Here is a 27,157-nt window from a genome sequence, read left to right on the forward strand (position 1 = left end):
TTGGGGATTTCTAACAGCCTCTACTTTCTTGGGAAGGAAAGGATGAATAGTCCTGCAAGTTGAGTATGCAGCGACTCCTTGCTTATTGCATCAATGACTTGACTTCAGATTTATTCCTCCAGTTCCCCTTTCATCTGCTGTTTCAAAATTCCTGTATAATTTGGTACACTGAATTTACTATACACAGCAATGACATGAAATCATTCTTGAGGTTTTTAAACATTATTTGAAGCATGGAGACATACAGAAATGCCTGAAATAAAACAATGACTGATTATAACAAGATGAATCACAACAAAAACATTTCCAGTTTAGAACATTTGTCACTCTTCAAGCAATATAAATTTCAGTCTTTAGGGCATAAAGAGAAGGGCTGAAGAGGAATCACCCTTCTGCCAGGTAAGTTGCACAATGAGTTATGAAAACTAACATTTACCAGCCTCTCTTGAGTAGAAACAGTGCCATATGGCAACAGCTAATGCAACGGATAGGGAGCCTTCGCATTCTTACACCACAAGAATGATTTATTCTGTGATTGCAGGAGCCTGGGACCGAATGCCAAGCATTCTGGGTTTTACTCCCATGCTCTGTTATTAATTAAAATATACCACATGAAACCAATGTGCTAGCTCCTCTGATACCCAAACTTCTGTACAACGCTCAGATGTTCATAGGTTATCAGATGGTGAGATCAACAGAAGTGAAAAACTAGGAACACTCCATGTACAGAAATGTTTCACAGAGTAAGTCAAGGCACAGACTGAAACAAGCACCAGCAGATGACAAATGTACATGTGAGCACACGTGCAAGGATGCAGCAACTGTGCACTTGCATCTACGAGGAAAGGAATGAATTTGTCACCTGCAGTTACTTCAGCAGTGAGTTCAAATGTGACCTCGTGCATCTTTTTTTCTTCTCGCACCACGAATGCCTGACTGACCCAAAATCTGTTCTTACCTAACCACCTCTGGATTACCCTTCCTCAGCTATCTCAGTGGGTTACACCAGCTGACATTGCTTCATGCCAACAGTCTGCTCCAACATAATTGTTTAGATAAAATGTGAAAAATCATCCCCAGATAAGCAGTTACACTGTAACCAGTTTAAAATAACAATGTTTGAAGATCTTACAAATCCAGGAATAGGTATAGCTATGGCCTATACCTATCAAGCATGGCTATACATGAGGACATAGAGAGGGCAAGCTACTATGGTCAGTAAAGAAGGCAGACCACGCCAGTAAAGCACAGCCACAGGTGAAACAATGTTCAATATACGTAACGATAAACTGGACATTCCTTGTATGAAGTAAGCGCTTTAGGGGTTACCCAGATGGGTTTTGGTGTTTTATTAATTATTACTGCCAGAAATTAAAAGATTTGGATAGTGCATGTTATGTGATTAATTTGCTTCGAATCAAGTAACTTTGAAGATAACGAGTAAATTGTATTTCTGGTTGTTTTTCTTAAACCTATAAAGATTTCCCTGTCTTGGTCACTCTCCAACATAACTACAGACATTTTGAAACCAGTATATTTGGTAACTTGAAAACACTTGAGGTTTTTAGGCTGGGAGGAGAGTACAAGGAATTTAAACATTGGTTAAAATTTCTTTGGAAAGAATTCTGTTAGTTGGTTGCCTATTTTTTTTAATAATAGATGTTTAAGACATAACAGTGCCCAGCAATGTTATTGCAATCCACCCCTCTGTGGTGTAAACAACTAAGTAATGAGACTCACCATGGGATTTTTGAAAAATTCGTATTTTGCGTAATTCTTCCTGAACAAAAATTTACTTTCACTTCCCATAGTGGACTCAACTTGAACTATGAGCTCATGATCTTCCAAGCACCTCTCTGTGGAAAAAGAACATGATGTTAACACACAGCCAACCAACAGAAGGAATGAGACCAACTAAGAACAGAAGTAAAACAACCCAGTGTCATTCCATTACCTTTTAAGAAATTAGCACAACACATTATAATTTTCAAACCATACTGCCATGAGGCAATACCTTACTTTGTAATGTATTACAAAGTTTAACATTATAAGGCAGTGTTCTTCAAGAAATTCTTACATCAAGGCTTCATAAGCACAGACTTTTGAGACAGGAATAGATTTTTTTTTTTTGTGTACAGTAGCTACAATAATACAGACAAACCTCTGCTTTTGGCACTGGTTGTATACTGTAGAACTGGAAAGGTGGACAGGTTTAAGGGGGAAAAAAGTTACAGAAAGGCCACTGTTAGGTCTTGAACTATTACTGAAATACAGTGTTGTATTTGATTGCACTCTATAAAACCAGTTCATTTCAAGGTGAACTTCAGGCCTTCATTGTAGATGCTAGACAATGGGGTTTATTATGAAAGAGGTCACAGGATCTACTTTACAGGAATACTGACAGAGACAAATGTTTTGTACACATGACAGGGCAATTTTCTGCTCTAGATTTGGTTACAAGGTAACTCCCCATAACCACCACTTCTCTGGTCAAAAGAATGGGACATCAAAGCATGAACAGATAGCTTAACAAACCCAATTCACTGAAAGCAGTAACTCGAAAGCAGGCAACTGGCTAAGTGTGCACTACTTAATGAACTCATTATCTTGACAAGTCTTCAGAACTTTCTGAGAAAATATTTAGGTATTTTTTAAAAGTTTTAACTAGTCAGTGCTTTCATGACTTACATAATACAAAATTAAAAACATAACTTTAAACAAAAGGCCTGTGACTTGCTGACCAAAGAAGTTTGGGGAGTCCCTTCCCCACTTTATGTTTCTGCAATCCTTGTATTTCTATGGTAAGAAATGCCAGGGTGCCACCCAAGTTCTCTTGGGGTGTTTTCAGGAGAAAGCAAGCAGTCAATGGCACCTCAAAAAGAGCAAGCTCTGAAATATCACTTGAATTACTAAACTCAGCAGATTATGTGATGTTCTTTTATTGAAAATTTAACCTATGATGGAATGATCCCATCATCTATCACCTTTTTCACCTGCACTTAGGTTGTCAGTCATCATCAGCTCATTGACAACTTCAGCATTTACTGTGCATTTGCAATGTCCAGCCTTGCTATAGATTGCATTTTCAAAGGGGTTAACACTGAAAAACTTCCATAGTGGGCTGCTCTCAAATAAAGAGCTGTTTCTTAGTGCATCAGGCATAACACCATTTTGAAGGGGTAGTTCTTTGACTAATGTCCACAACAATACTGCTGCGGGTGGCTGTTAATAAAGGACATTTTGCACCACCTCAGCATTCATCACCTAAACTTACACATTCTAGGGGCTTTGCAGATAAAGTTTCAGGTATTGCTGATCTGTTGCTATTATCATGGTTTTTAAGCAACTGGTGAAGTCAAATCTCCTCCACATTGTGATGAGGACACATAGGGTGAAGGGCCTATTTTTTAAATTATGCTTCCTCCAAGATACATCTAATTACATTGGTATGAAACTTCATCGCAGTATGAACCCCGAAAGACCACATGTCCTGTTACTGTCTGCTTCTGCCACCACCCAAAGTTGTGGTCTTCTCTTTCCTAACACACTGAACATTGCTTGTCAGGGACAAACTGTTTGTTCTGAGGAAATCAAGTATAGATGAACATTTGTCAATTGGTTTTGTATTTCAATGTTTAGTTTCTGTAAATATACTCGGTGTCTGTTTCTTAGGTGCTTTAGACAACTGACCTAGATGTATTCTGTTACTACATCAAGACCCTTTTGAGATTCTGTGGTGATACTCCCACTGATTTAATGTTTATATTTTCATTTTGATGGTCAAAGCCACCTTGGAAAAAAGGTGCAGCATTTCACAGCACGTGCATGTAAAAAAAGGAAGCTAGTCCTGGTCAGTTTGCTATTACTTCATGGAAGTTGTACACTTGGGAAGTCCTTGGTAATTTGCACTTGGTTGGTACAAATGGGATGAACTTGACACATGAGAAACTCAGCCTCAGCCCTGCTTTGAGCTTCCTGCTACAACACTAGAAGCACAGATGTCAGCCTGTTCAGTTCAATAGGTCAGTCTGTCTTCAAGTGGCATTGCTGTTGAAGTGACCAGAAATGTGTCCTTTCAGTTTATCTGATAGGCCCCACTCAGTCTCCTCTACAGACTTCCTGGAACAAACTTTCCCCCCACCCCGCCCAAGTTAATCTGTATTATCAGAACTTCTACAGAACTGTAGCAGTGATACAAGGTGGGAAAAGGAGCTGGATTCCATCAGGAACAACTCACAGGGCATGGCCCAAAATTCCCAATTAGAGAATCACTACAAATGACAGGTGGACCCCTGTATGAAATAGCCCACCCTGCCTTTGCATTTTAGCAAGCACTGTGTTTATCTGTTCCACTTTTAATTCACTCGTATTAAGGGAAGTCAATGCACGTAAACAAGAAAATCTATGTACAAAACTGCAGCAATGCTTTCTTCTAACCCTCCCATATTTCAGAGCCCTGCTACGTTCTTTCCTGCTTCAACTGTATTTAAGTAAGATGTACAGTCATTTCTGGAGCTGGAAAAACGAAGCATGTAGATAGGGAGGGATGCTTTCAGTGTCCAGACACATACTATCATGTGAATGTCTTCACCATTATTATTTGTGCTAATGTCCAATACAGAGATCTCTGTCCCCATCCTAAATGGATGATAGTTAAGCATGGAATAGAACACAGGGAGAATACCACATTTTATGAACAGGTTAGGTATACTTACAGTAGCAAATGAAATAATGGGACTGATTCAAATTTCAAAGACTGCTTAAATATTGACCACAACGTGCTTTAGATATTAGTGGTATGGTGCAGCAGGAACCACTTTCAAATGTCAAATCAAGAAAGTCTGATGGCAAATTGTCCCACCACTGCCTACAGTGAGAACACAAATACTTTGTGCAGTCAAATAGCTGATTAAAGTTATGTGCAAGCACACATGTTATTTGGAATTAACTTGGCTATGCTTGTGAACAGTGAGGTGAGGGTTCCTTACAAAGTGGGACCTCAAAGACCAATGCAATGATAAATATGCAGCTGGCTTCAAAAATTTGATCTTGTCCTCAGTCTGCCCAATAGTAGTACAATGAACTGTTTCTGGAACCCAGCTCTTTTGGAAAGTACTATTAGACAAAATATGGGGAGGGGAAAAAAAAAGCGAACTAAATGAAGGAACTCCTCTCTTTTGGTGGGCTTCAAGACTACCACCTACAGCATTAAGTCAGCAAGGATGTATTATATAAGAAATAATGTCTTCTGGAAACACAGAATTCTGACTGCTCTTAAACCATATTTCTTTTCACACTAAGTATTTATTCACCATTGTTTCATACTTATACTAGCAATCTTATATCTAGAGGAACAAATATGGGACATCAGACACCTGATGATAACTTCACCCAGGTTGCAGACAGATTACTACATTGATCTGACAGTCTCCAAAATACAGGAAAGCATTTAAGCTACAGAGAAGCTAGAAATAAGCAGCCAAATAATAAAAAAATTCAAACTGCATCCAAAACTGGTGGAAGCATGAAAGTTGATATTTGAAGTTTATTGAATATGTCGCAGTGTATACTTTAGACCCCAGATTCAAGAAACTGGATGATTTTGTCTCCTGTTAAATGAACTCATTTATTCCCTTTTCTGTCCTCATCCTTTCAAATATGTGAAATCTGTATAATTACATTTTTTTGATTCTTTAAATATTTTTTCTTTGTTGTCTTTACACCCCCAAAGGTTGCATTACTTCTCTCACAGATCTACTGCGTTGCCTACAGGGGACAGCCCTGGAGCAGCCCTTGTGGAAGGAAGTTTGGTGGCTGCTGAAGCCCCATCCTACACACCCCACTTCTCTGGGGGATCGCTTTGTGCTTCAGTTTGAAACAGAGGTCCAAGGCAGGCAGGTCCCCATGTATATAAATGCAGCCCGATAAGTATCTTGCTCTTTTCCCATCATTGTTAATTACCAAGTTATTTGTGTGTAAACAGAAGCTTTTGATTTCCTAATCAGCCTCCTGCCCGATTCATTCAGAGATGTCACACACCAGAGTTTGACAGCACAATTAGTCACCATGGAAGCTATTGTGATGTCACAAACACTGAATTGTGGCATCATTGAATGAATCTGGCAGGAGAAGGATGTTGGTTACAAAGGAGAAGGCTTCTGTTTACACAATACCTTGGTAATCAGCAATGATGGGAAAGAGACTATAGAAAAAAAGAGCCTAGTAGTTTAATGAGCATTGATAAAACTGAAAATTTGTAAAGGTTTTCAGAAGTGCATGTGGCATATTAAGCCACGGAGATAAAGATTCTGTAATTTATACCTTAATTATTCACCTCATCCTATGTCCTCAGAACTGAAAGTATATCACAGACATAGACCAGTGAGTGTTTCATCTTAATTTTTTCATATATTTCTACATTAGGAGAGACAATAAAACCATTCAATAATCAGGATATCCTATGTGTTTGGGGTTTTTGCAAGTGTTAGTCTGCAGAGCAATGAATTTGTTAGTGTTTAACAGTATTGGTTTAGGGCATCACAATTCCAGCAAATAATTTCCTTTTTTTATTCGTAAGGGTTCTGAATTACATTTTTAGACATAAAACCCCCTCTGTTAGCTACAGACAGTATTCACAATTCCAGTGCTGGCGATTGCAGCTTATGATTTGTCTTCCTCTCTTTTCTAGAAAAAACGTTCCCCGTGAAGTATATCGACTAATACTCCAAATGCTACACTTTCTAAAGCGTTATGGCATGCTATGGAGAATTATAGATAGCATTATCTGAGCGATACGCTGTTGCAAGCTGCACAGCAGAACCCTGCAACTAATCAGTGCCACAAAGTAACAGGAAAAGCAAGACTCAATAACATGAGATCCTTTCAGGTACTGTAATTAAACCAATTCACGGTGTTATTTAATTCCCCACGGTTCTTCCTCTTGCTGCCTTCTTGAAACTGTAACCATGACACCTTAATTTCAATCAGGTGGAGGAGCTGCTGCCTGGAGAGCAGATACCACCGCTGGTCCAGAAATTGCCCATGGATTTGCGGGTGGTGCCACCATTTTTTCCCTGCCTGAAGTCAAGTTTGGCCAACCCCCTCCCCCACCTCAGCATGTCTAGCTTTCATAAGCATTACTGTAGGTATGTAAGGCTGAGTCTCTTCACCCAGGTCTCCCAGCTGGTGATGAGCTGAGCTGTTTCATAGGACCGTACTCTAAGGATCAAGCTTAATTTGCCTAAGCTGTTTATTTGCAATAGCTTCAGACACAGCAAGGCAGCAACAGAGCGCTAGCGTGAAGATTAGACAATTCTTCTTTTTTTATAGAATAAAAAATCGGAATGGGAAATAACGGAAGGACTTTAAATGGCTTAAAACGCTTAACACATCAAATTGTAATACACAGAAAGCACGTATGTGACTTCAGCTAATTGTACAAATAAAAGCAGTGGAAAAGAAAACGTTCCGTCTGGAAGCACATTTATATGAATCACACATATTTTATGTTCCCAGGTAACCATGCCACCCCTTTGACCATTCCCTACCTAATCCTAGGTGAGGGTGATGCTCCACTAGAGTCCAGCTGTTATCATCCACACAATGACTTTTGTAAACGAGCAGCTGACAGAGGTCCCTGGCTGTCATGTCTGCTAGAATCTCGACCACTTTGCTTGTTCCATCTTCACTAAAGACTTTTACATCCTGCAACATAAAGGGTACACTTACAGATCAACAGCTCTGAACATAGGCAAACCACACAGCTACTGTAGAAAAGCATCATCCTCTTGGTGTGAGGGTTCCAAGCACCTTGGCAGCCAGGACAAATGAAATGGATGATTCACTTTATAACACTTTCTCTCGATGCCCCCTAGACCTATTTCCCCTCCCCCCTCCCCAACACCTCCCTGCACTAAACAAAGATTCAGCAGGGTTAATATGACCACGTACACAGGAAAAGTGAGAGAGCAGGTTCTGTATAAAGCTGTGTAAGGTAAGCAAACGTGAAACAATGTCGAGAGAGTACTTTGGCAACAGTGGGCGAGAGAAATCACATCCAGTCAAACACACAATTTTCATTGTGATCCCATCGGAGGCCTCTGAACATTCACAGGGGAGCAGGCCAAGACCCCAAAGATTAAAAATGGCTCTCTTGTTCCCCACTAACTTTTGATTGTTTCATGTGGGGAAGTCCCACTTGCAATTTGCCGGCAAATCAATTACCTAGCACAGTCCACACATTTCTCTCCCTGCCCTGACTTCTCTTTTGATCCTAGCTTGAAAGTAGTTTGAAACCAAATGTGCACACGCTGCACATCCTAAATATCAATGGGGATGAGAGAGCAAGTCAGGAACCTTCTCCCCACCTCCTGAATTATACAGATGCTTTCGTCTTTGCATTGTTCTGCTCAAGCGAGAGACACTTGCCGCAGAATTATTTCTCCGGGCGAACGTGCAGGTCCCAGATTTAAATCAACTGTGTTTAAAACGCTCCGCATCCTAGTGAGAGAAGGAGAGTCTAACAAAAACCTCGAGGGTAATTTGATATGGAAAATCTTACCTCAACGGCACGTAAAAGGCAGCAGTCGGAAGAACAAGATGGCATTTTAAATGGGGATTGCCTCTTGAGAGTTAGTTCTCTGCCTCCGCCGACCCTCTGCAGCCTGCGGCTGGGCGCCCGGGGTGCCGGCGGCGTCAGGGGGGGCCGTACCCTACCTGTCACGTAGCCCCTGCTATGGGGACTGTTTCTGGGGAGGGAAACAACTCTGCCAGAGCTCCACTCAAAGGGTTACACGCAATCTTTGCGGTAGTGAATCAAACCACACTGTGCAGACCAATCCTAGCCCTCCCTCCGACTGATGTAATCATTTCCCACACACTATCAGACTTCCAAATTATTCCCGCCTCCCCCACCCCCCCCCTCCCCAAAAAAAGAAGGAATTACAAAGGAAATGTGTTTTTTTATGACGACCTTGGGGCGCTTGAGACCCCTGGGGCGGCCGCGGGGCGGGGTGTGGGGCGCCCGGCACGCGTGTGCTGCTGCCCCGGCGCCGGTGCCGATCCCGCCCGCAGCCCGGCCTGCCCGGGCTGATGTCATCGCCTGCAACTTGGGCACTTGAACTTCTCCGCCGCCGCTCCCCGCCCGGCCCGACCCGCGCCCGGCTCCGGCTCCGCTCCGGGCCCCGGCGGTGCCACCGGGCCGGGGGCGAGCGAGCATGGCCGGCGCCGCCCCCACCCCCCGCTCCCCGGTGCCCCGGCTACGCACAAATTCGAGCCCAGTGAGGGAGGAGTTAAAGCCTCATCCAGCCCAAGTGACTCAAACCCGCGCGTTCAGGAAACGGCTTCATCTGACAGCAGGGATGAGCCAGCTCTTTCGGAAGCGGGCTCTGGAGAGGAGAGGAGGGGGAATCCCGGTTGCTCTGGGGAAGGCATGCGTGCTGTGCAATGGAACGGCTGCACTCCTGCCAACGCTTAGCCACGCCAGAGGCATCCTCACACACGCAGGAATTTGTTGGGCGTGGGGGTGCCCCGTTTTCTGTCCTGCGGGCAAGTCTCTGTTGTGTCACTAGCCCCGTGTCGCAGCAGAGCCCCGCATCACACCCGCAGCGGTCCCGGCCCGCTCCGCCACTCGGCAGCGCGCCCGTGGGACGGGGGGACACGAGTGGAGGGATGCTCGAGACACCCCGCGGGCACCGCACCGCAGCGTGCGAGTGGGGAGCGCAGCTCTCGTGTTCCCTCCCAGCATGGGCAAGCACACCGAAAAGCCAGTATGCAACAAGACGGAAAGTAGTTACTTTGTTCGTTTTAGTGGGGAATGGGAGGGACTAACACCCGCTTGATATTTTTTTTTTCTTCTACTTTTTGTAGTATAGCGATAGATTGGAAAGCAGTGACGAAACCGTAAAGTTGGTGATTAAAGAATTCCTTTCTACTTTCAGCTTACTCTGTGCATATAACTGCACTTTCTGTATTGAAACTAAACTATTTTGCATGGATTTCCTGCCTCGGGAACCAACCTGGTGACATCATTCATTCATTAATCACGAGAAGCACAGCCCTCTGCTCCCTGCCTCAGCTTTCACCGGGGAGCCCTAATCAGGAATGCGCCACAGCAATCGCCGCTTTTGCAACACCTGGAGGACAGACCCCCCTTTTCCTTTCCTGCTGGGAACATGGCAGTGATACAGGACAGACTGCACTCGATCATCGCCAGTGCCAAGTCCCAGAAGAGGGGCAAAGCTGTTCTGCTGAGGGTGCCTCTCCAGCCCGTGCAGGTGGAAAAGAGAGAACTGTAAGACAACCACCACACTTTTCTCTGTTCCCAAGCATGGAAAGCCTTAATGCCGTGTGGCCACTGGAAGAAAGCTGCAGCTGTCTTTTATGGTCATTCATGCTGTGCTTTCTCGGTATGAAGTAAAGGGGTCATGGGTACGTGTCCCACCCTCCCCCTCCTTTGCCCAGAGTCTGAGCTGATGCCGATGCCAGCCCCCCTGAAGCACCACAGCATCTTAAACTCCTGGATACCCAACACTGCTGTTTGGTGTGCGATTACTGTAATGCCATGTTCCCTCCTCCGGAGAGCCAGGCCCTCTAGGCAGCACCCACTATCCCAACACCACAGCCACTGTGGGAGTTGCATTACAAACATGGATATGTTCCTTCGTGGGACCAGTCAGCCCTTGGGGTGTTAACAGTGCCTTTAAAGCTCAGGGACTGGAGCGCAGTGGGTGGGCAGCGATGAGCAAGTTAACTTCACTGACTATTAATAGTGCTGTGTTTGCCATCAAGGGCAGTGCAAGGCCACGTATCACCACTGACATCACAGATATAAAACACTGCATCAGGAGGGGTTGTAATGGCCTGAGCTGAACCCTGCCCCGGGGGATGGGAGAGAGGCAGAAGTGAGATGAAACCCTGTGCCTCTGCAGAGGCAAGAGTGCAACAGTCCCCAAGAGGCTTACATGGAAGGTAAGGGGATTTTATGTCCCCACACACCACTGCAGAGTTATGACGTATAACCACAAATACGAAACCATCTTGATGACAAAGCTTCACCTCCAACTTTCTGACAGTTTGTGTGACAAAAGATGCCAATAACAGTACTCCTGTATCACAGAGGGGACTGAATTTAGAGTCAGTTGGTCAAATCCAACTCTCTCACATTTCGTGTCTTTTTTTTTTTTTTTTAAGGAAGCACCTCCCACTTTAAGCTATTAAGGGCTCCCTATTCAAACTTCTTCCAGCAGAAACTTGGTGTTTGGAGTGTTTCACTTCCAAAATTGAATTGGGGCTTATTGTCTATAAAGGAAAATGAAGCAGGATTCATTTGAATAAAATACTCCAATAATGAAAACACTTAGCCTGATGAGAGGTTCAAAAAGTTAGTCTGACACTTTTGCCCTGCATCTCTCTGAGAAATGCAGTGAAATGCAACAGCAGACTGCCTGCAACAGTGATTTACAAAAGGCCCTAATTACGTCAGCAGCACAAGGCACCTTCTATTCAAAATTAAGGTTAAGAATGCTAAGCCAACCAGAGCACTATATTGGCTGAACATTCAGTGCTTTACAGTGCAAAGGAGCAGATAACAGACTGCACCATTGTTCTGGGAAGAAGTCTTCCCCCAAGCTTTTTTCTTTTCTTTTCTTTTTCTTTTCTTGAAAGACAAAAAGACTTAAAAAATTAAAAATTTAAAAGAACATTAATATTCATCACTTCAGTGGTTTCATATAATGGGTCACATATCTTGAGTATCTTCATGTCTGTTTCATCTTCCAGCTTAAGTTCCTCAACCTCACTGCAGTATTTTTTGTGTATCAAGTAATACAAATATTTTAGGAATGTGGAGGGAAAAAAAAAAACCAACAAAAACCAGAAAACCAAAACAGTCATGTGATGGTGACATCATTTCTTCTCCACTTTTTGTGCTATTTCTTTCCTTTTTCTTCGAAACAAGACCTATGACTATACACAATCATCACAGAATTTCACTCTGTTAAATGATGTTATGCTGAAAATCTTCAGTGGCAAACAGATCTACATTTACATTCTACAGCCTGAAATTATACGGTGTAATTTATATCAGTGCAAACCAACCTTTGTTATCCTGGGTTATGACTCCACACGTAAGAAGAGAGCACCAGTTACCAGAAGGCCCTCTGACTGAAATCTAATAGATACAAGGTTAAAAGGTTTCAGTGCACCAGTTCAACAAGAGTTTCCCTTGGAAAGAGATGAAGATCAGAGACTTCACAGAAAGCCATTAAAATACACTGAAGAGTCATTACTATGATCTGCACAAACTGAAAATCAGTCCAGCAAGTTTTGACTTCCATCCCCCAATTTCACTCATCAAGACTGTTCAGCCATGAGAATCATACAATTGGTGAGGTAAATAGAAGGAAAATGGAACTGAAATGTAAGCACGTACCTTGTGCAAGCAAAAGCAGCTATTTATTGCAGAAGACACCTATGTACCAGGCAGGTACTTGCTGTTTTCACTGGAACCCTGTTTTGATGAGATCTTTTTTCCAAAAGCTTTCTATAATCAAAGCTTATCAGCTCACAAGAGCAGAGTCAGAGTCACTGGAGGAATGGGGAAGCTTTCAATTAGGATCAGTCAACTCAAAGCTGCTGAAGACTCAAGCTCTGCCTGGAGGCTACCCTTAAACTGCTATTTGCCTAGTTGAAAAAGCAACAAATAAAGGAAGGTTTTGCTTCCTAAAGTTACAAACCTTTGAAAAAGAAAGGCCTCTAAGCATGCTCAGTGCACACCTGACAGGCAAGCAACTCAGTCAACCACATCTACATGCTGGAGCACCAGTCAGTCCCCCTGTACTTGCCCAGCAGCATTGAGGCAGTTTTATAAGGCATGGGAATTTCAACTGCTGCAATGAAATAAATATATGGGTCAACCCTGTGGCTCTTTTTGCCTTCTCTGTTGCACTGCTCATGCAGGAAAATAGCCCTTCAGACAAACAGCAGCGGTAACAGCAATACATCGTGGCTAAGATCACTTATACACAAGGCATCAGATCGTACTTCCTTATACAAGAAAAAAACCTGTGAGTTATTTGATCATTGCTTTTTTTTCTCCTACATATACACATAAAACCCTTGGAAATGCTGAGGTTAAGGTTCTCATAGCAACATTAACTCTCTCCTCTGGCATATACTATATTTAGGTACACATTTAAAAGCCTATGAACAACAAAGGAGAACAACTGTTGTACGATCAAGATCTTAAGTCTTTGACTTTCATATTCAGAACAGCAACCTCAAAAAAAAAAAAAAAAACCAAACCCCACAACCCCCCACTTTAGTTGGCCATGTTTCAAAACCCTCACTTTGTCCTCCTTCACTGGGCATTGAATTTTAAACCCATTCCCAAGGGTCAGAGAAATAACCTGACCTGAAAGGTAATCACAGTATCATCTTATATTCAGTGGTCACCAAAACCAATACTGAAGTCATAAATTGCATGAGGGTTGTACTAGCAAGAGAGGTTTTGGGAGTCACAGCGGTGTGGGCAGAGAAGGGCAGGGCAGGACTAGTGCCAGGTTCAAGTCGGCATTGGTATTTGGAGGGTTAGCTCTTCTGAAGCCATCATGTATGGACATCCAATCACACATGCACCCAGTACTTTTGGAGAGTTACATTCTTTCTGGAAGTAAGGGAGAGAGATGGAGCAACTTAACATCTAAAGCACATGACAAAGGCTCCTGACTCTGGACTTAAGCTGGATGCCGTAAGCTATGTTGGCTGAATTCATGCCACTGTGGTGATTAATCAAGCAAACATGTCTCTCTGCACTATTTCCATTGTGGTTTAACCCCAGCCAGAAGCTCAGCCCCACACAGATGCTCACTTACTGCCCCCAGTGAGATGGGGGAGAGAATTGGAGGGAATCAAGTTAGAAAACTGATGGGTTGAGACAAAGCCAGTTTAATTAGGAAAGCAAAAGCCATGTACGTGAGCAAAGCAAAACATGAAACTCATTCCCCACTTTCCATGGGCAGGGAGGTGTTCAGCCATCCCCAGGAAAGCCCATCATGAGTAACGGTGATTTGGGAAGATTAACACCATCACTTCAAACATTTTCCCCCTTGCCTTGTCCTTCTTCTTCCCCCAGCTTCATATGCCAAGCAAGACACCAAATGGCGCAGGATTTCCCCTGGGTTAGTAGTTGGGGTCAGCTGTCCCAACTGTGTCCCCTCGAGCTTCTTGTGTTCCCCTCCCCTCCTTGCTGGAGGATGAGGACCAGAAAAGACCTTGCCTGTGTGTAAGCACTGCTTAGCAGTGACTAAAACATCTCTGGAATTATCAACACTGTTTTCATCACAAATCCAAAACATGGCCCCATACCAGCAACTAAGAAGAAAATTAACTCTACCCCAGTCAAAACCAGCACAATTACACACTGCAACTGTTGACATTTGAGCTTAAAGAAATAAGCAAAGTGTGTTATGCGGCATGTATACTAAGCACATTTAAAGGAACATATACAATGAGAACATTTTGGGTATTGAAGTTTAAAATAGAAATATTGTAGTAACAAGCCAAAGCTTTTCCTCCTCTAATTCAAAACTGCATGTGAAAATGGTTATTTGTTATGCAGGCACTGAATTATCTGCTTGTATCTTCTCAAAACTTGAAGTATTTCTTAAATCTAAAAGTATTGCTCTCTGTAAAGGTTCAGTATTGTATAGCAACTGCATCGAAGCATCTGCAAAAATCTCAGCTATTTACATACAACTGTGCAATATCCTCCAAAGGAAAGACTGTGCAGAGCACATTTTCAAGACAGAACCACTGCCTGCACAAACAAAAGATTTATTCCAATGTGTGTGCACATACTTAGAGGCTGAAGGTTTGGAAACTGTAAGTTGCTACCCTGTAATTTCCATATTTTAAAAATAAATAGCAGAATGCAGTTTTAAGTGATACATACCTACATACAGACAACACATCAATTTTGTGACAGTATTCCCAAAAGCTGTTTCAACTCTTTCCCACTTTGGTTTAAGGTTCAGATGTTCAGATAGATCATTTGACCTGTTTGACATTTTCACATCTTCCCACTCAATTCCTCATTTGCCTCCCATTTTTAGGTAAAAGAAAGGAGAAAGACTAATTTTCAATCCTTCTAAGAGTAATAATAGGCCTTTATGAATTTTGCTGAAGCTTCAGGGTATTTGCAGAACACTGGAAGAGTGAAAGCTTGGGAAGCAATTTGTATAGGCTTTGACAGTCCACACCAGCAGGAAGGGAGTGCAGCAACAACCAGCTCACTCAGTCCTGGATTTGGGGGTCCAGATTGTTCCAGCGTTTTCTGTTAGTTTTGACTGTAAGTCTGTAAACGTGCTCCCTTCTCTCCACACAGCTCCTCCTAACAGCAATTGCTTTTTATGCAAAAATCCTTTCTGGTTTCAAGATCCTTTACATACATTAAAAAAGACAGTTACAGACACTGTTACACTCCTTTGATTATGTAATGAAAGGCATTAAATTATGTTGCTGGCATTAACCTTTATCTTTCATATATTTTATTATGCAATTTATCCCTAGATAGTTTGCAATTTTCCTCAGCTGTGCTTACAGAATGCATTATTTATTGTCTGAATTTGCTCCAAGAGAAAGGTTTAGTACAAAAGTTCTTGCAAACAATTTAAATCACTAACAACCCTAGAAAGGGTAATACAAAGGAAAACCATAATAATTTCTTGATTAAATCCTTAAGTAACCAAGCTAGTTACTGAGTATTTTAAATTGCTCTGCCATTATAAATTACTCTGTAGAAAAGGAATTATTACCACATCTTCCTTGCTGCACAGGCTTCCAACCACAAGAACCACATTAATTTGAAGCTTGGCAGAGGGTGCAACAAGGCTCCAGGGAGCAACTTCTCATAGGATTTAGGAAAATGGTACAGGTCCCCAAGACTTGGATGGCTCCCTCTTTCCCACTAGGACACTGTGACAACTGCAGCTGAGGCCCTTGTCATCTAGGGCCCAGGCCACCCTACGAGCCAAAAAGCCATTTTAGCACAGGGTTCGGCAACGTGCAATTGGCTTCTCACTTTGATTTACGATTATTCCAGTAGAACTTCTGCATGGGTAGTCCACAAAACCCCCCTTCCCTTGCACGCTTTTCTGGGGAGAGAGGAGCAGAGAGGTTGCAGAGCAGACCTCTGCAGGAACACCTTTAAGGGCTGCAGGCACACCTAGACCTGGCTCCAGCACTCTTATTTGCATGTACCCGTCCAGCCACATATTGTTAGGAAAGGCACCAGGGACTGCTTTCAAAGATGTCTTTGGAGACTGAGGATTAGTATTTGAAGATAGATGCATTTTTAAAGCATGGGAAAACCTTGGGGGCGGTGACTGTCTCTTATGTGATAAAATGGGACCTTAGGTTGATGTAGTAACAGAAATAAAATAGAACAAAAACAGCAGCCCAACAATAGGCGACAATGCCAAATAAACTATATTTGGAATGTCCAGACACAACAAAACAAACACATTATTTTAAGAATGAGTAGTTATGAAATTTGTCGTGAACAAATGAAATCCAATTTACCTAGTCTGGTAGCAGAGGAATCTAAGCAAGCATTAAGATGTAGGGCTGGACAGAAATTACGAACTTAGAATGCAATACAGGGGAAGACAAAGATAGACCCTCTTCCCACTCCTGTGTGTTTCTCCAACCCAAAAAAGTAATCACAAGGAGTGAAAAAGCCAAGGATTTAAGGACTTGTAAATCTGTTCCCCAGTGCTTGCAAGTGCAGAGTTCCTAAGGTTTTCTCTGCATCCCTGAAGGCTAGAATGAATTAAATCAATTATCTATCTTCACAAGAGTTCCTTTATTCCTCACACACACACACACATCCTGATGAAGCAATGACATCCCAGACCAGGAAGTTACACCAAAGATGCCAGGAGAGAGGGGGGGCTGGAAAGCAAAACAAAAGAAACTTTAAGAAAAACCTCTATGAATTCAACATGCATAGATCAGAGAAGAATCAAGTATGGTACATCACATGGAGACAAAACACAAGGGCTACAACCAACGTAAGTGTGAGAATATGAAGATGAGAACAACTTAGGGCAGTGAAAAAGATAATGGAAGCTACTGGAAAAAAAAGGGCAAAACATGGAGAAAGACTCCTAATGAAAACCAGCTGTAACCTACAGACACTCAAGGACTGATGACCATTTAAAGTATAAACACCCTATGAAATCTACATCACAACGGCTTCCATGTGCTGAAAATCCCAAAAGCTCAAGCACATCTTGGAAACACAAAATTCCCGCACTCTGACAGCATCAGGCGCAACCCCCAATCAGTTTTTCCAAAGGGGCTGAGTTCATACTGCTCTGATAGCAGCAGCAGGGTGCTTTGTAAGGAGAGGGTGACAGGCTTAACCACAGTGGCATGGCAGAGCATCCCTAATGCCCGGCTGTCAGCTGCCTCCGCGCTGTACAGTGTGCAGCAATATTGCTCAACTTCCCGTCTCCCAAGCTACCGGCTCTGGAAGGCGGCGATTCCAAGCAGCGAGTATCAGCTAATTGTTGCTGCCTGCAACGTCCAGGATGTTTTATGGGACAGTTTGTCACATGCACATAGTAAATGCTTTTAAGAGAGCTGCTCACATTGGGCAGGGGGTGGTGGCGGGGGGGTATTTCTGTGCAACTGTGTAAGCATCAATTGTGTGGCCAGAATTAACCCCCTGCAGATCTTTACCCAGGAAAAGTTATGTCAGTGGAAGAAGAGAGCTTATGTTATCCTCTCCCCAAAGCATGTGAAATTCTCATTTTCAGCGATTTCTTTAATGGGAAGAAAACTGTTCCATGACACTGCTCTGCCGTTTAATTTTTGGTAGATTTAAGTATCAGAGGAGAACAGTGGTGTGATATAGCAAAAGTTTCCAGGGCTGATGTAAGATCTAGGATTATGGCACCACAATTAAGCTGGATATTCTTTCTTGAATGCAGCTAGCCCCATGCAAATCTCACTCTCTTCCAACCTGCTAAGAATTTTTCATTTTCAGTGGAAAAAAAGTGAGAAAAATATTGGCATAAATCCAAAACCAACAATGCAAGGAGTTTATTAGCATACAGTGTCTAACTACCCCACCCCAAAACACCAAGATCCAAGGTACCAAGAAATTTTTCACATCTCTCACTACTCTGCTTCACTGCTGCACCCATCCATCCGTGCACACTACAGGAAGATCAACTCTTGAGTTTAAGTCCACAGCAAGCATCTCTAACTTATCTATTTCCAAGTCCCCTCTCCAGGGCTTGCTCGAGACCACTTTGCATACCCCTTCCTCTAAGTAGGGGCACCACAAACAAAAAAACAAACACAAAAAAACCCCACACAACCCAACCCCTTGCTTAGCTTACAGGGACAAATTCCCTGCTGCCATGGTTACCACTCCAACTTCTCCTGTGGAACTAGAAATAAAAAAAATAATAAAAAAAAAACTTCCCTGAGAACAGACGGCTATATGTTAGCTCTCCCTCCCCTCACTCATCATTGTTAGCCACTAAATCAGCTACATCTGGCATATTTAATTTGGACTAAATGAAATGTCACTAATTAAAAAGATGCCGAACAAGCAATCCATGACATTATAGAAACAGCTTAGTATTCAGCCTATTATGAACTGAAAGGAATCAACCAGTTTTTACCAAAAGCTGAGAAACAAAGGCAACTAAATGGTCCTCTATACAATCCTACTCACAACAATGTCCTCCAGCTTTTCCCTATCATCTACATGTACTGAGGTTTCCAGGCATTAATTCCTGGAGCAGCAGTGGCTCAAAAGTGAAGTAGTTAGCTCATTATAGATTGTATTATATGGATTGAAGTCTGCAGCATTTATGCCAACTTTTAAAAAGAAGGTTACTTTGCTAAAGCTACAATGAGTAAAGACATTCACCAGGCATACACACAAGTTGCTTTAAAGGACCTGTGGCCACATAGCAGACGAACAGTAATAGCCTCTCCTCTCTTCTCTCATGTTCTCCCCAGTTCTCAGTGGCCTGATTTGAAGTATCACAAACTACTCCATCCTTCCTCTCTTGCAGCTCCTCTCTTCAGCCCATTCCTGAAGGTTAATATGTCAGCTCTCTGCACCTCTTGCTGCAGGTTGCAGTGCAGAGATGTGAGCACTGCTTTGTACCAACACCTATTCCAGAGCAGCTCCTCTTACCCTGACACCAAGACACCCTCCCCACCCAGTCCTTCCCATCGTACTACACATCTTTCTCCTTTGCAGGCACATCGTTATCAGTATTCCACTGCCGCTTATCAAACAGATTTCAGTGCAAAGCTGCACGGAACCATATAAACCTCTTTTCACAGCCCTTACATGTTTTCCATCATCTTCTTTGCCAACTGGTAATCTTTCATTCTATCCCTTGTGACTAGTTGGATAAGCATTTGAGTGATGTTATTTTTAGTGCCTCCAAGGCTGAGGACTTCCCATGAGAACAGATCATCTTCTAAATGCTCTAGTCCAGGTTCTCATCATTTATAAATCAGACGACTGGCTCTTCTATTTTTACTGATATATGACATAGAACAGATATTTAGGTGTACTTTGATTGCCATTGCTCAGTTTCAGTACTGTTCATAATCAAATAAGATCCCAACGTTCAACATAGAAATCCCTCCCCTAAAGTAAATTTTAATAGAATTCTTACAAGATATTCAAGTGGATTGTGTTGGTAATGCTGGCACATGCCAGGCAAGCACAAACATTACTCTTAGAAACTCGTAGTTATAAATGAATTAATAGGGAGCTTTACCCTCATAACTCCAAACTTTATTATTAAAGACATAACACTGAGACGAAATGTTTCAAGATCAACACACCTTTAACCGTTCTTTGGTTTGGGTTTTTTCTTTTCATTATAAAAGTTTAAGAAGAAGAAAAGGCTCATATGAGGTTAAGGGATGGAAGGGATATCTGGAGGTCATCTGATCCACCCTGTAACTCAAGCAGGGTCACCTAGAGCCCTTTTTCCGGGACAGCGTCCAGGTACCTTGGAGTATCTCCAAGAACAGAGATTCTCAACCTCCTGGGCTGTGACTGAGAGCAGGCAGTCACCCTCACAGTTAAAAGTGTTGCCTCATACTCTGAGGGAACATCCTGTATTGCCTCATACTCTGAGGGAACATCCTGTATTGCCATTTGTGCCCATTACCTCTGGTCCTACCACCGGGGCACCACTGGAAAGAGCCTGGGTCTTTCCTCTTGGCACCCTCCCTCAAGGTAATTATACACATTCAGAAGATGCTCCTGAGCTTTCTCCTCTCCAGGCTGAACAGTCCTAGCTCTGTCTGCCTTTCCTCACAGCACAGCTGCTCCGGTCCCTTAATCACCTCTCTAGGCCTTTGTTGGATATTCTCCAGTATGTCCCTGTCTCTCTTGTGCTGGGGAGCCCAGAACTGGACCCAGTACTCCACACGTGGCCTCACCAGTGCTGAATAAACCTCCCTTAACCCACGGGCGATGCTTTGCCTTTGGCGGCCCAGGCTATCATCAGCCTTCTTGGCAGCAAGGGCATATTGTTGGTTCACATTCAACTTGGAGTCCACCAGGATCCCCAGGTCTTTCTTTGCCAAGCTGTTTTCCAGCTGGGTGACTCCCAACATGTAGTGGTGCCTGAGGTTGTTCCTCCAAAGGTGCAGGACTTTACACTTGCCCTTGTTAAACTCCATGAGCTTTCTTGCAGCCCAGTTCTCTAGCCTCTAATCTCTTATACAGATAGTGAAAAGTTATGTAACCACCATGACATTAACTAAAAGCATAAAAAAGTTCTAGTTTGATCATACTTCAGGAACCCTAAATAGGTCTTTTCGTAGGATTCTTCATCACTATTTTCCCAAGCCAAGCCAAAGTGGTTCAAAAATTCCTTTTAAGTTAGTGTTACAGTCTGTTTGTCAAAGGCTGATGAACTTAACAGTGGAGGTATAAATCACAAAGAATCACACAGAATCACCAGGTTGGAAGAGACTTTCAAGATCACCAAGTCCAACCCATGCCCTAACACCACCTCAACTAAACCACGGCACTGAGTGAAGTAGTGTGCCAAAATCAATGTCACGATAAAAAAATGCTTCCTCATATAGAACTAGATAACATAATGCTAGAGATCTGATGCCAAAGCCTGCACGAAAGAAAATGATACTTCTTCATTCAGCATCTGCTTCAGATTATTTTACACGGAAGTCACTGCTGCTCTGAAGCTGTCAAGGCACAGTCAGCTTCCAGTTAAGCTATCTTATCTTTGAAGTTGATTGGAAGCAAAGCTTTCTCCTCCCTATAGGCATCCCCCTAAAAGCAGGTAATCTGAGATAATTTCCTAACGTATGTATTCTGTGCTGTCCACCCAATTAAATGTTTCACACAAATGCAATCAAAGAGCCTTCTCTCTAATTGAAAAGTTTATGCAACAATTTTCATGAGGATCCCATTAATCATTTAAAATAATTACCTGCATCAAAAAGACAATTATATTCAAATAGCTCACGTGCCTAGTTTCTTTGTTTAGTGTAGGCAAATGGGTATGAAAAAACTCCTCAGAGGAAAAGACCAAACATTGGGCAAATCTTTTAAGAGAAGAGACACTCCCTAGAAAACAATTCTGCATGATATTAAGTGGGAAATCTTTTAACAGTGGCCTTTCTACTGTAGCTGATCATAGAGAAACCAACCATTTCCAAGATTCAGAAAGGCAATGACAAGGGAGCGGACTGTATTTTTATGTGCTATAGATGAAACTCATTACCTACAAGCATGCTTCCTTCTGCCCCTTTCTCCCCTCCCTAAATTATTGTCACAAGGTTAAAGAAATCCACCATGCAGAGATACCAGTAACTTTATCTCTGTCCTGGCACGAATGATAATTTTTTTCTCAAAGGATTTTGATGGCTCTGTATCTATATCATGGATCTTCTTTAGGATTATGCTGAGAAAAATCTGGGTCATTGAAACCTTCTTGAACTGAACCACAGAGAAAATGAAAGAGAATATAAAGGCACTGATGTCAGGTTTATTAAAGGAAAATGCCTATTCCCAAGCTCATTTTTCCCCCCAGATTGACTGGCAGAAGGTAGATCAACCTTTGGACATCTTTCTTATTCTGAAGTTTCTATTTCCATGAGTGCAAAATTCCATTCCCTTTAAAAATAAAACATTTTTTTAAATGTTGTGCACTTGGCTCACAGACCCAGCTACCTAAGTACAAGTTTAAGAAAGCTAGGCTTAAAGGGCAAAAGTACAACTTAGATCAACATGTAACAGAGGACATGTAAACTTCTCAAGATCTTAGGGTCCTGAGCAACATAATAATTTAATAGTCCCTTCTAGACAAAACTTGAATAAATACATTTGAATGCAAACAGTGTTTCTCCCTTCCCTTCCTGCCCCAAACAGTAGCTTGGGTTTGATATGAATCTGAATACTAAAGAACTGCTTCCCTTAGTCTCTATGCTTATTGCAGGCTTGTATTTATGTAAACTAGAAACACTTAAATATCTCCTATACATTTCAAATTTCAGTATCTAATTCTTCCATTCAATTGCCATGTAGAATTTCATAGGCTAAATACATGGTTGTACATGAGAAAATTAATTTATTTTGAAGTGTCTTTTAAAAACATATTGTATTAATAACTGGCAATAATGATTAATATTAGCTATTAATTATTACTTCACTTCTAACTGTGCCAAACCAAATCTGCCAACTTCAGCAAATCTCACTAGTTACCACTCTCCATTCATGTAGAGACAATTCTACACATAAGAAAAACTTTATTGCCTTTTCAAGCTTCAGAAGGTTGGTGGCTTTGGATGGTGACTGATGGTTTCTTACTGGAGAAAAATCTATCTAGCCTTTTCTACAGCATAGAAGAGTGTCACAACACTTGCTTCTTCCACAATCCCCCCATCTTCCTGCACGAGATTACACACGGTAAAAGTAAAACATTTTGGCTACTTGCAGAGGATTAACAAAAAATCTTCAGTACTGAAACTATTTTTGGTTCAACTGTTGCTTATACACTCTTCAACATAACAGATAGTGATCAGACCCAAAGTGTAACTTGTAAGAAATAAGTGGGTTTGTGAATTTGTTTCCAGAGTTCTGCAAGCTCTTCTTTCGGTGAACCCATCTGTACACAAAACAACCCAAGTTTGCTTGGCTCACATTAACTGAGGCTTTGCCAACCTGTGCACCCTATGAATTTCACTTTTCAAAGTGTAACAAAATAGCCGGTGCATGAACTTTCTTCAGCTATGCCATGAAAACCCTGTTTAAAGAATAAGTGAAAAGGTACATCCTCTTTGAGCATGATATAGCACACTTCCCTTCCACAGACAGTGCCTCATTAGACCAAATGTTTTAATCCTCTCTGCAGAGACCATTATTTTCCATGTGTCCAGACTGGATTAGGCAAATTACCAGGTAGTCTCATTCTGGGGTTCAACATGGAAAGCATCTTGAGATGACAAATTCAGCTTTTTTAGTTAGCTAAAACATCAGAAAGAAATCTTAATGACTTTGATTGTCCATTACAAAGATGATCAATTGGGGAAATTAATCCTCCTTCCTTCTTCACAAACCAACTCGAGTTTGTTGCATTTGGTTTTCTAAACAAAACAAGAGCTAAGGGTAGCTTTCCCTAGTACAAAATCAGAAAGAAAATCAGAGGTAAGTTACTTTCTGAAATGGCAGTCCAGTTCCACAACCCTCTTTCTTAGAAACTCCTGCTATTGCCCTCCCCTGTGGTCTTACTGGCTCTTGAAGAAGAGATATTCCCCCAGCCCAGATTCCCATTTGTTACTAATTTTTTTTTTCTCAAGAATTGGCATCACTACTGTGTATCAAGTGCCAATGGCTAAAACTATCTGTCTATGAGAGTCTGTATTCCCTCCCTAAATCTTATCTATAGTCCTCTACTGAAAAGGCTACCTCAAATGTCTGAGAACTGAAGAAGACATTGGCCGTTCAGGCACACAGTCAAACGAGGCCCGATTCAGTCCCAATAAAATCGCTCGGTAACTTAGGGGAAGGAAAGGATCTTCATGATCACAGATCACTACCTGGTTTGCATTCCACCTGAACTACACAGAGGTGGCAGTCACCTCAGCTGTCACTAGCCACCTCAGTCAAAGCACATCTCCTCTTCACTGTCATTCAGGTTCCCACTGCGCTCAACGGAAGGAGGAAGAGGCGCTTTGTGCAATTTATCATCTTTTAAGCTTTGCTACCCTAGGACAGCATGAAAGCACTTGACAGGTTCTTCCCTATCTCACCATTAACTGGAGACAAGCAACCCAAATACGAGGTGAGGAGGAATAGAGCACACATGAAGGTCCCTTGGCCAGACCATAAGGCTCATCAAGCAAAATACGGAATGCAACAACTTCCCAAAATAGCACTTGCTGTTAAGTTGTTTTTGACAGGAAGCAAGCAGCCACCTGAAGAGGTCTGTGAACAGAAGGACAGTAAAAGGCTGGGACTACCATGTCTGCATCTGACAGCAGGGATCTGACAGCAGGGATCTGGCAGCCTAAGGGTGATTAAACACAACTCTCTGACAGAGCTTTTATGAAACTTTTGTACTGAGTTTGAGCCAACTGCTGATTTGACCACTCATGATATGAAGTTGGACACAAAAATGTGAAGATTACCTTCACCAAGAAATCCCAGTATCTTCCTTTGAAGTTAAAGTTTTTTATCTCCACTTCTCCCAAGCTGAGATTCAAAAAAGGGCTCCCTGTAGGTGGGAAAACAACTATGCTGGATATGTTCATTAGTCTACATGCCACTTTCCAGCAGAGAAAAACGTACACATCAAATAATATGAAAAGCACGGCCACTCCTACTACTTCTTTGTTGTAGTAAAGATCTCCAAGTTTGTCTGACAGTAATGAATACCCTTTATAATTCAATATGGAATCGATAATCAATACAGGTATTTAATTCCAGATACTGGTAGCTCAGCTACAGCATACAAACCTAATTTGTAACCATGTTATGCAAAATCAAATACGTCCTCCAAAAATACTTTATTATGGTTGTAGTGAAAAAGCAGAATTGCCCAGCACAAAGAAATACTCTTCAACAACCATTCAAAAGATCTATTAAGTGACTCTAAGAAAACTTGCGTTGCAAAAGTTTTGCACCAACACAATTGGGTTTGTACAAAAAATCATGGAAGAAGTCCTTCCAAACCAGGGTCAGAGTTGTGCATTGACTGCAAGTCTAAGCCAAGCAATCTGAGCTACTATCCAATCAGACTTTAAATACCTTCTCTTCAAACATTTCTAATGTATTTCTTGCACTCAGTGAGACCTTACTGGTTTGAAATTTTATATAAATATTGTGACATAATTTAGGAGGAAAAAATTACTTTCTACTTCTCTACATTTACGTATTTTAAAATTAAAAAATGAAGATATTTAACTAATTTCCCTACAATCCATCAGTTCTCATACCTAGATATTGCCACTAAGTTGCACCTAATATGTTCAGAAAAGACACAGCTGTAGTAGAGATGAACTCAATTATGCAGAAAGCAGAGACTGCTCCAAACTCAAAAATGCAGTCATTACGAATCCTGTCTGACACTGTACATGTTTTTTATATTATTTTCGCTGGAAATTTTATTAGGGTCTCCCCTTTCTTAATGGCTAGTATTTGAATGGAGGGCTATTAGTACTTCCAGGCCCCTGGCATGGGGATGAAACAAGCCCTTTGCATGCACATCATCCTTGAGGATTTTGACAGACAAGTTAAACATCACAGCTTTACAGCTGCATGTTGGAGGGCTTGGGAAACAGGCAAAGCAGAGAAGTTGATGTGACCATGTTTACAGTGCTGTAAAAGTTATTTCACCATCTTCAGAGCTACTAGATTATTTATTTATTTGAGGGATAAAGGTAACATATAGAAAGCTTCCTATGAAGTTCATTCAGCTCTTTCATTTTAATGATTATGTGCTGTCGAAGCAGTCTTTCACCTCAAAGCCATTTGGACATCGATGGATGAACTGCTGGAGACACCCAAAGCCAGCACCTGCTGCACAGGCAATTTCTCTACTCCCTGAAAGATTCCATCATGCTCTGTCTCACTTCTTGCAGGATTTCCTGCAAAGAACTGAAATCCTAAAAGGTTTTTCTGTGACCTCTGAAGATCATCCAAGTGCTATTCCATGGACACAGAGGGCAAGACACAATGAAACCTTAGACACAGCAGCTAGCACAACCTTGGGCAGAGCACAAAGTTAATTTCTTGTTAGCCAGATTGGCTTGAAGTTCCTCTGTATTACTTGAAGTGTTGCAATTAAGTACTGCTCTAAGCTATGCTTAATTAGCCTGTAAGCAAATGCTCATTTGTAACTTGCATGCAGTGTAACGCAGAACTGAATGTTCACTGGGAGCAACGGGAAATTACACTGAAGGTACATTTGCACAAATATAGCTGGGAGCCTCCTGATTTTCCCCTTCTTACTAATATCCTAGAAAATACTAAAAAATGTGTTACATTGTACAAATGGTTAGAAATAGACAATCTTTATCCCTGTGACTGAATGTGGTGCTCTTGTGGGCTCACAGCTGATAAGCACTTCACTTCCCTTGGAATGACAGCCTCTCTCTGCAGAAGATGAAAGGCCCAGGATTAAGATTACCTTTTCCAACTGTGCAGGCAAAACAAAAACAAACCCAACAACCCAACACCAAAAAAACAACCAAAGGCCCCAATACACTAGGATGCAAATCATGGTGGGTAAGTATGCTCAAAGAAAAACAAAAAGCAAAACCAAAACTTTCACCCAAAGCACTGACTGGATCCATGTTCAGGAGTAAAACCCAGTCTCAGCACCGCTCATAAAGAGAAAAAAAGAAATAAGTGTTCTCAAATACACTTAGGACCTTTTAAATACTAGAAATGGAATGACATTAGCTCAAGCATAGCAATTTTTCAGCAAAACATTATTTGAGTCTGCCTTTTAGAGGATGCTCATTTGACAAAGCTGTAACACAAGAGGCAGGGCTCAGCCTCACTTGGATGAGCTTTACAAAGCTTTAACAAGCTAGTTAAAGAAAAAAGTTAAAGAAAAAAGTTCAAACGTGTCTT

At 41.9% G+C, this 27,157-nt stretch overlaps 1 protein-coding gene across 4 annotated transcripts in view; it reads right to left on the minus strand.

The window, feature by feature from the left end:
- The window catches only part of GRB10 (growth factor receptor bound protein 10), a 146,055-nt gene that overhangs the window by 16,578 nt on the left and 102,320 nt on the right, over positions 1–27,157 (minus strand). For all 4 annotated transcript variants that reach the window (XM_042048690.1, XM_042048694.1, XM_042048691.1 and 1 more), the window contains 2 exons: positions 7,548–7,704; positions 1,741–1,856 (listed from right to left, as the gene is read on the minus strand). In XM_042048690.1, the coding sequence (XP_041904624.1) occupies positions 1,741–1,856; positions 7,548–7,704 (273 nt within the window). The remainder of the gene's footprint in view (positions 1–1,740; positions 1,857–7,547; positions 7,705–27,157) is intronic.

The sequence above is a fragment of the Corvus kubaryi genome, unplaced genomic scaffold (genome assembly GCF_017639235.1).
Source record: "Corvus kubaryi isolate FWS band 111438036 unplaced genomic scaffold, C.kubaryi_AGA036_p1.0 68, whole genome shotgun sequence".
Lineage (NCBI taxonomy): Eukaryota > Metazoa > Chordata > Aves > Passeriformes > Corvidae > Corvus > Corvus kubaryi.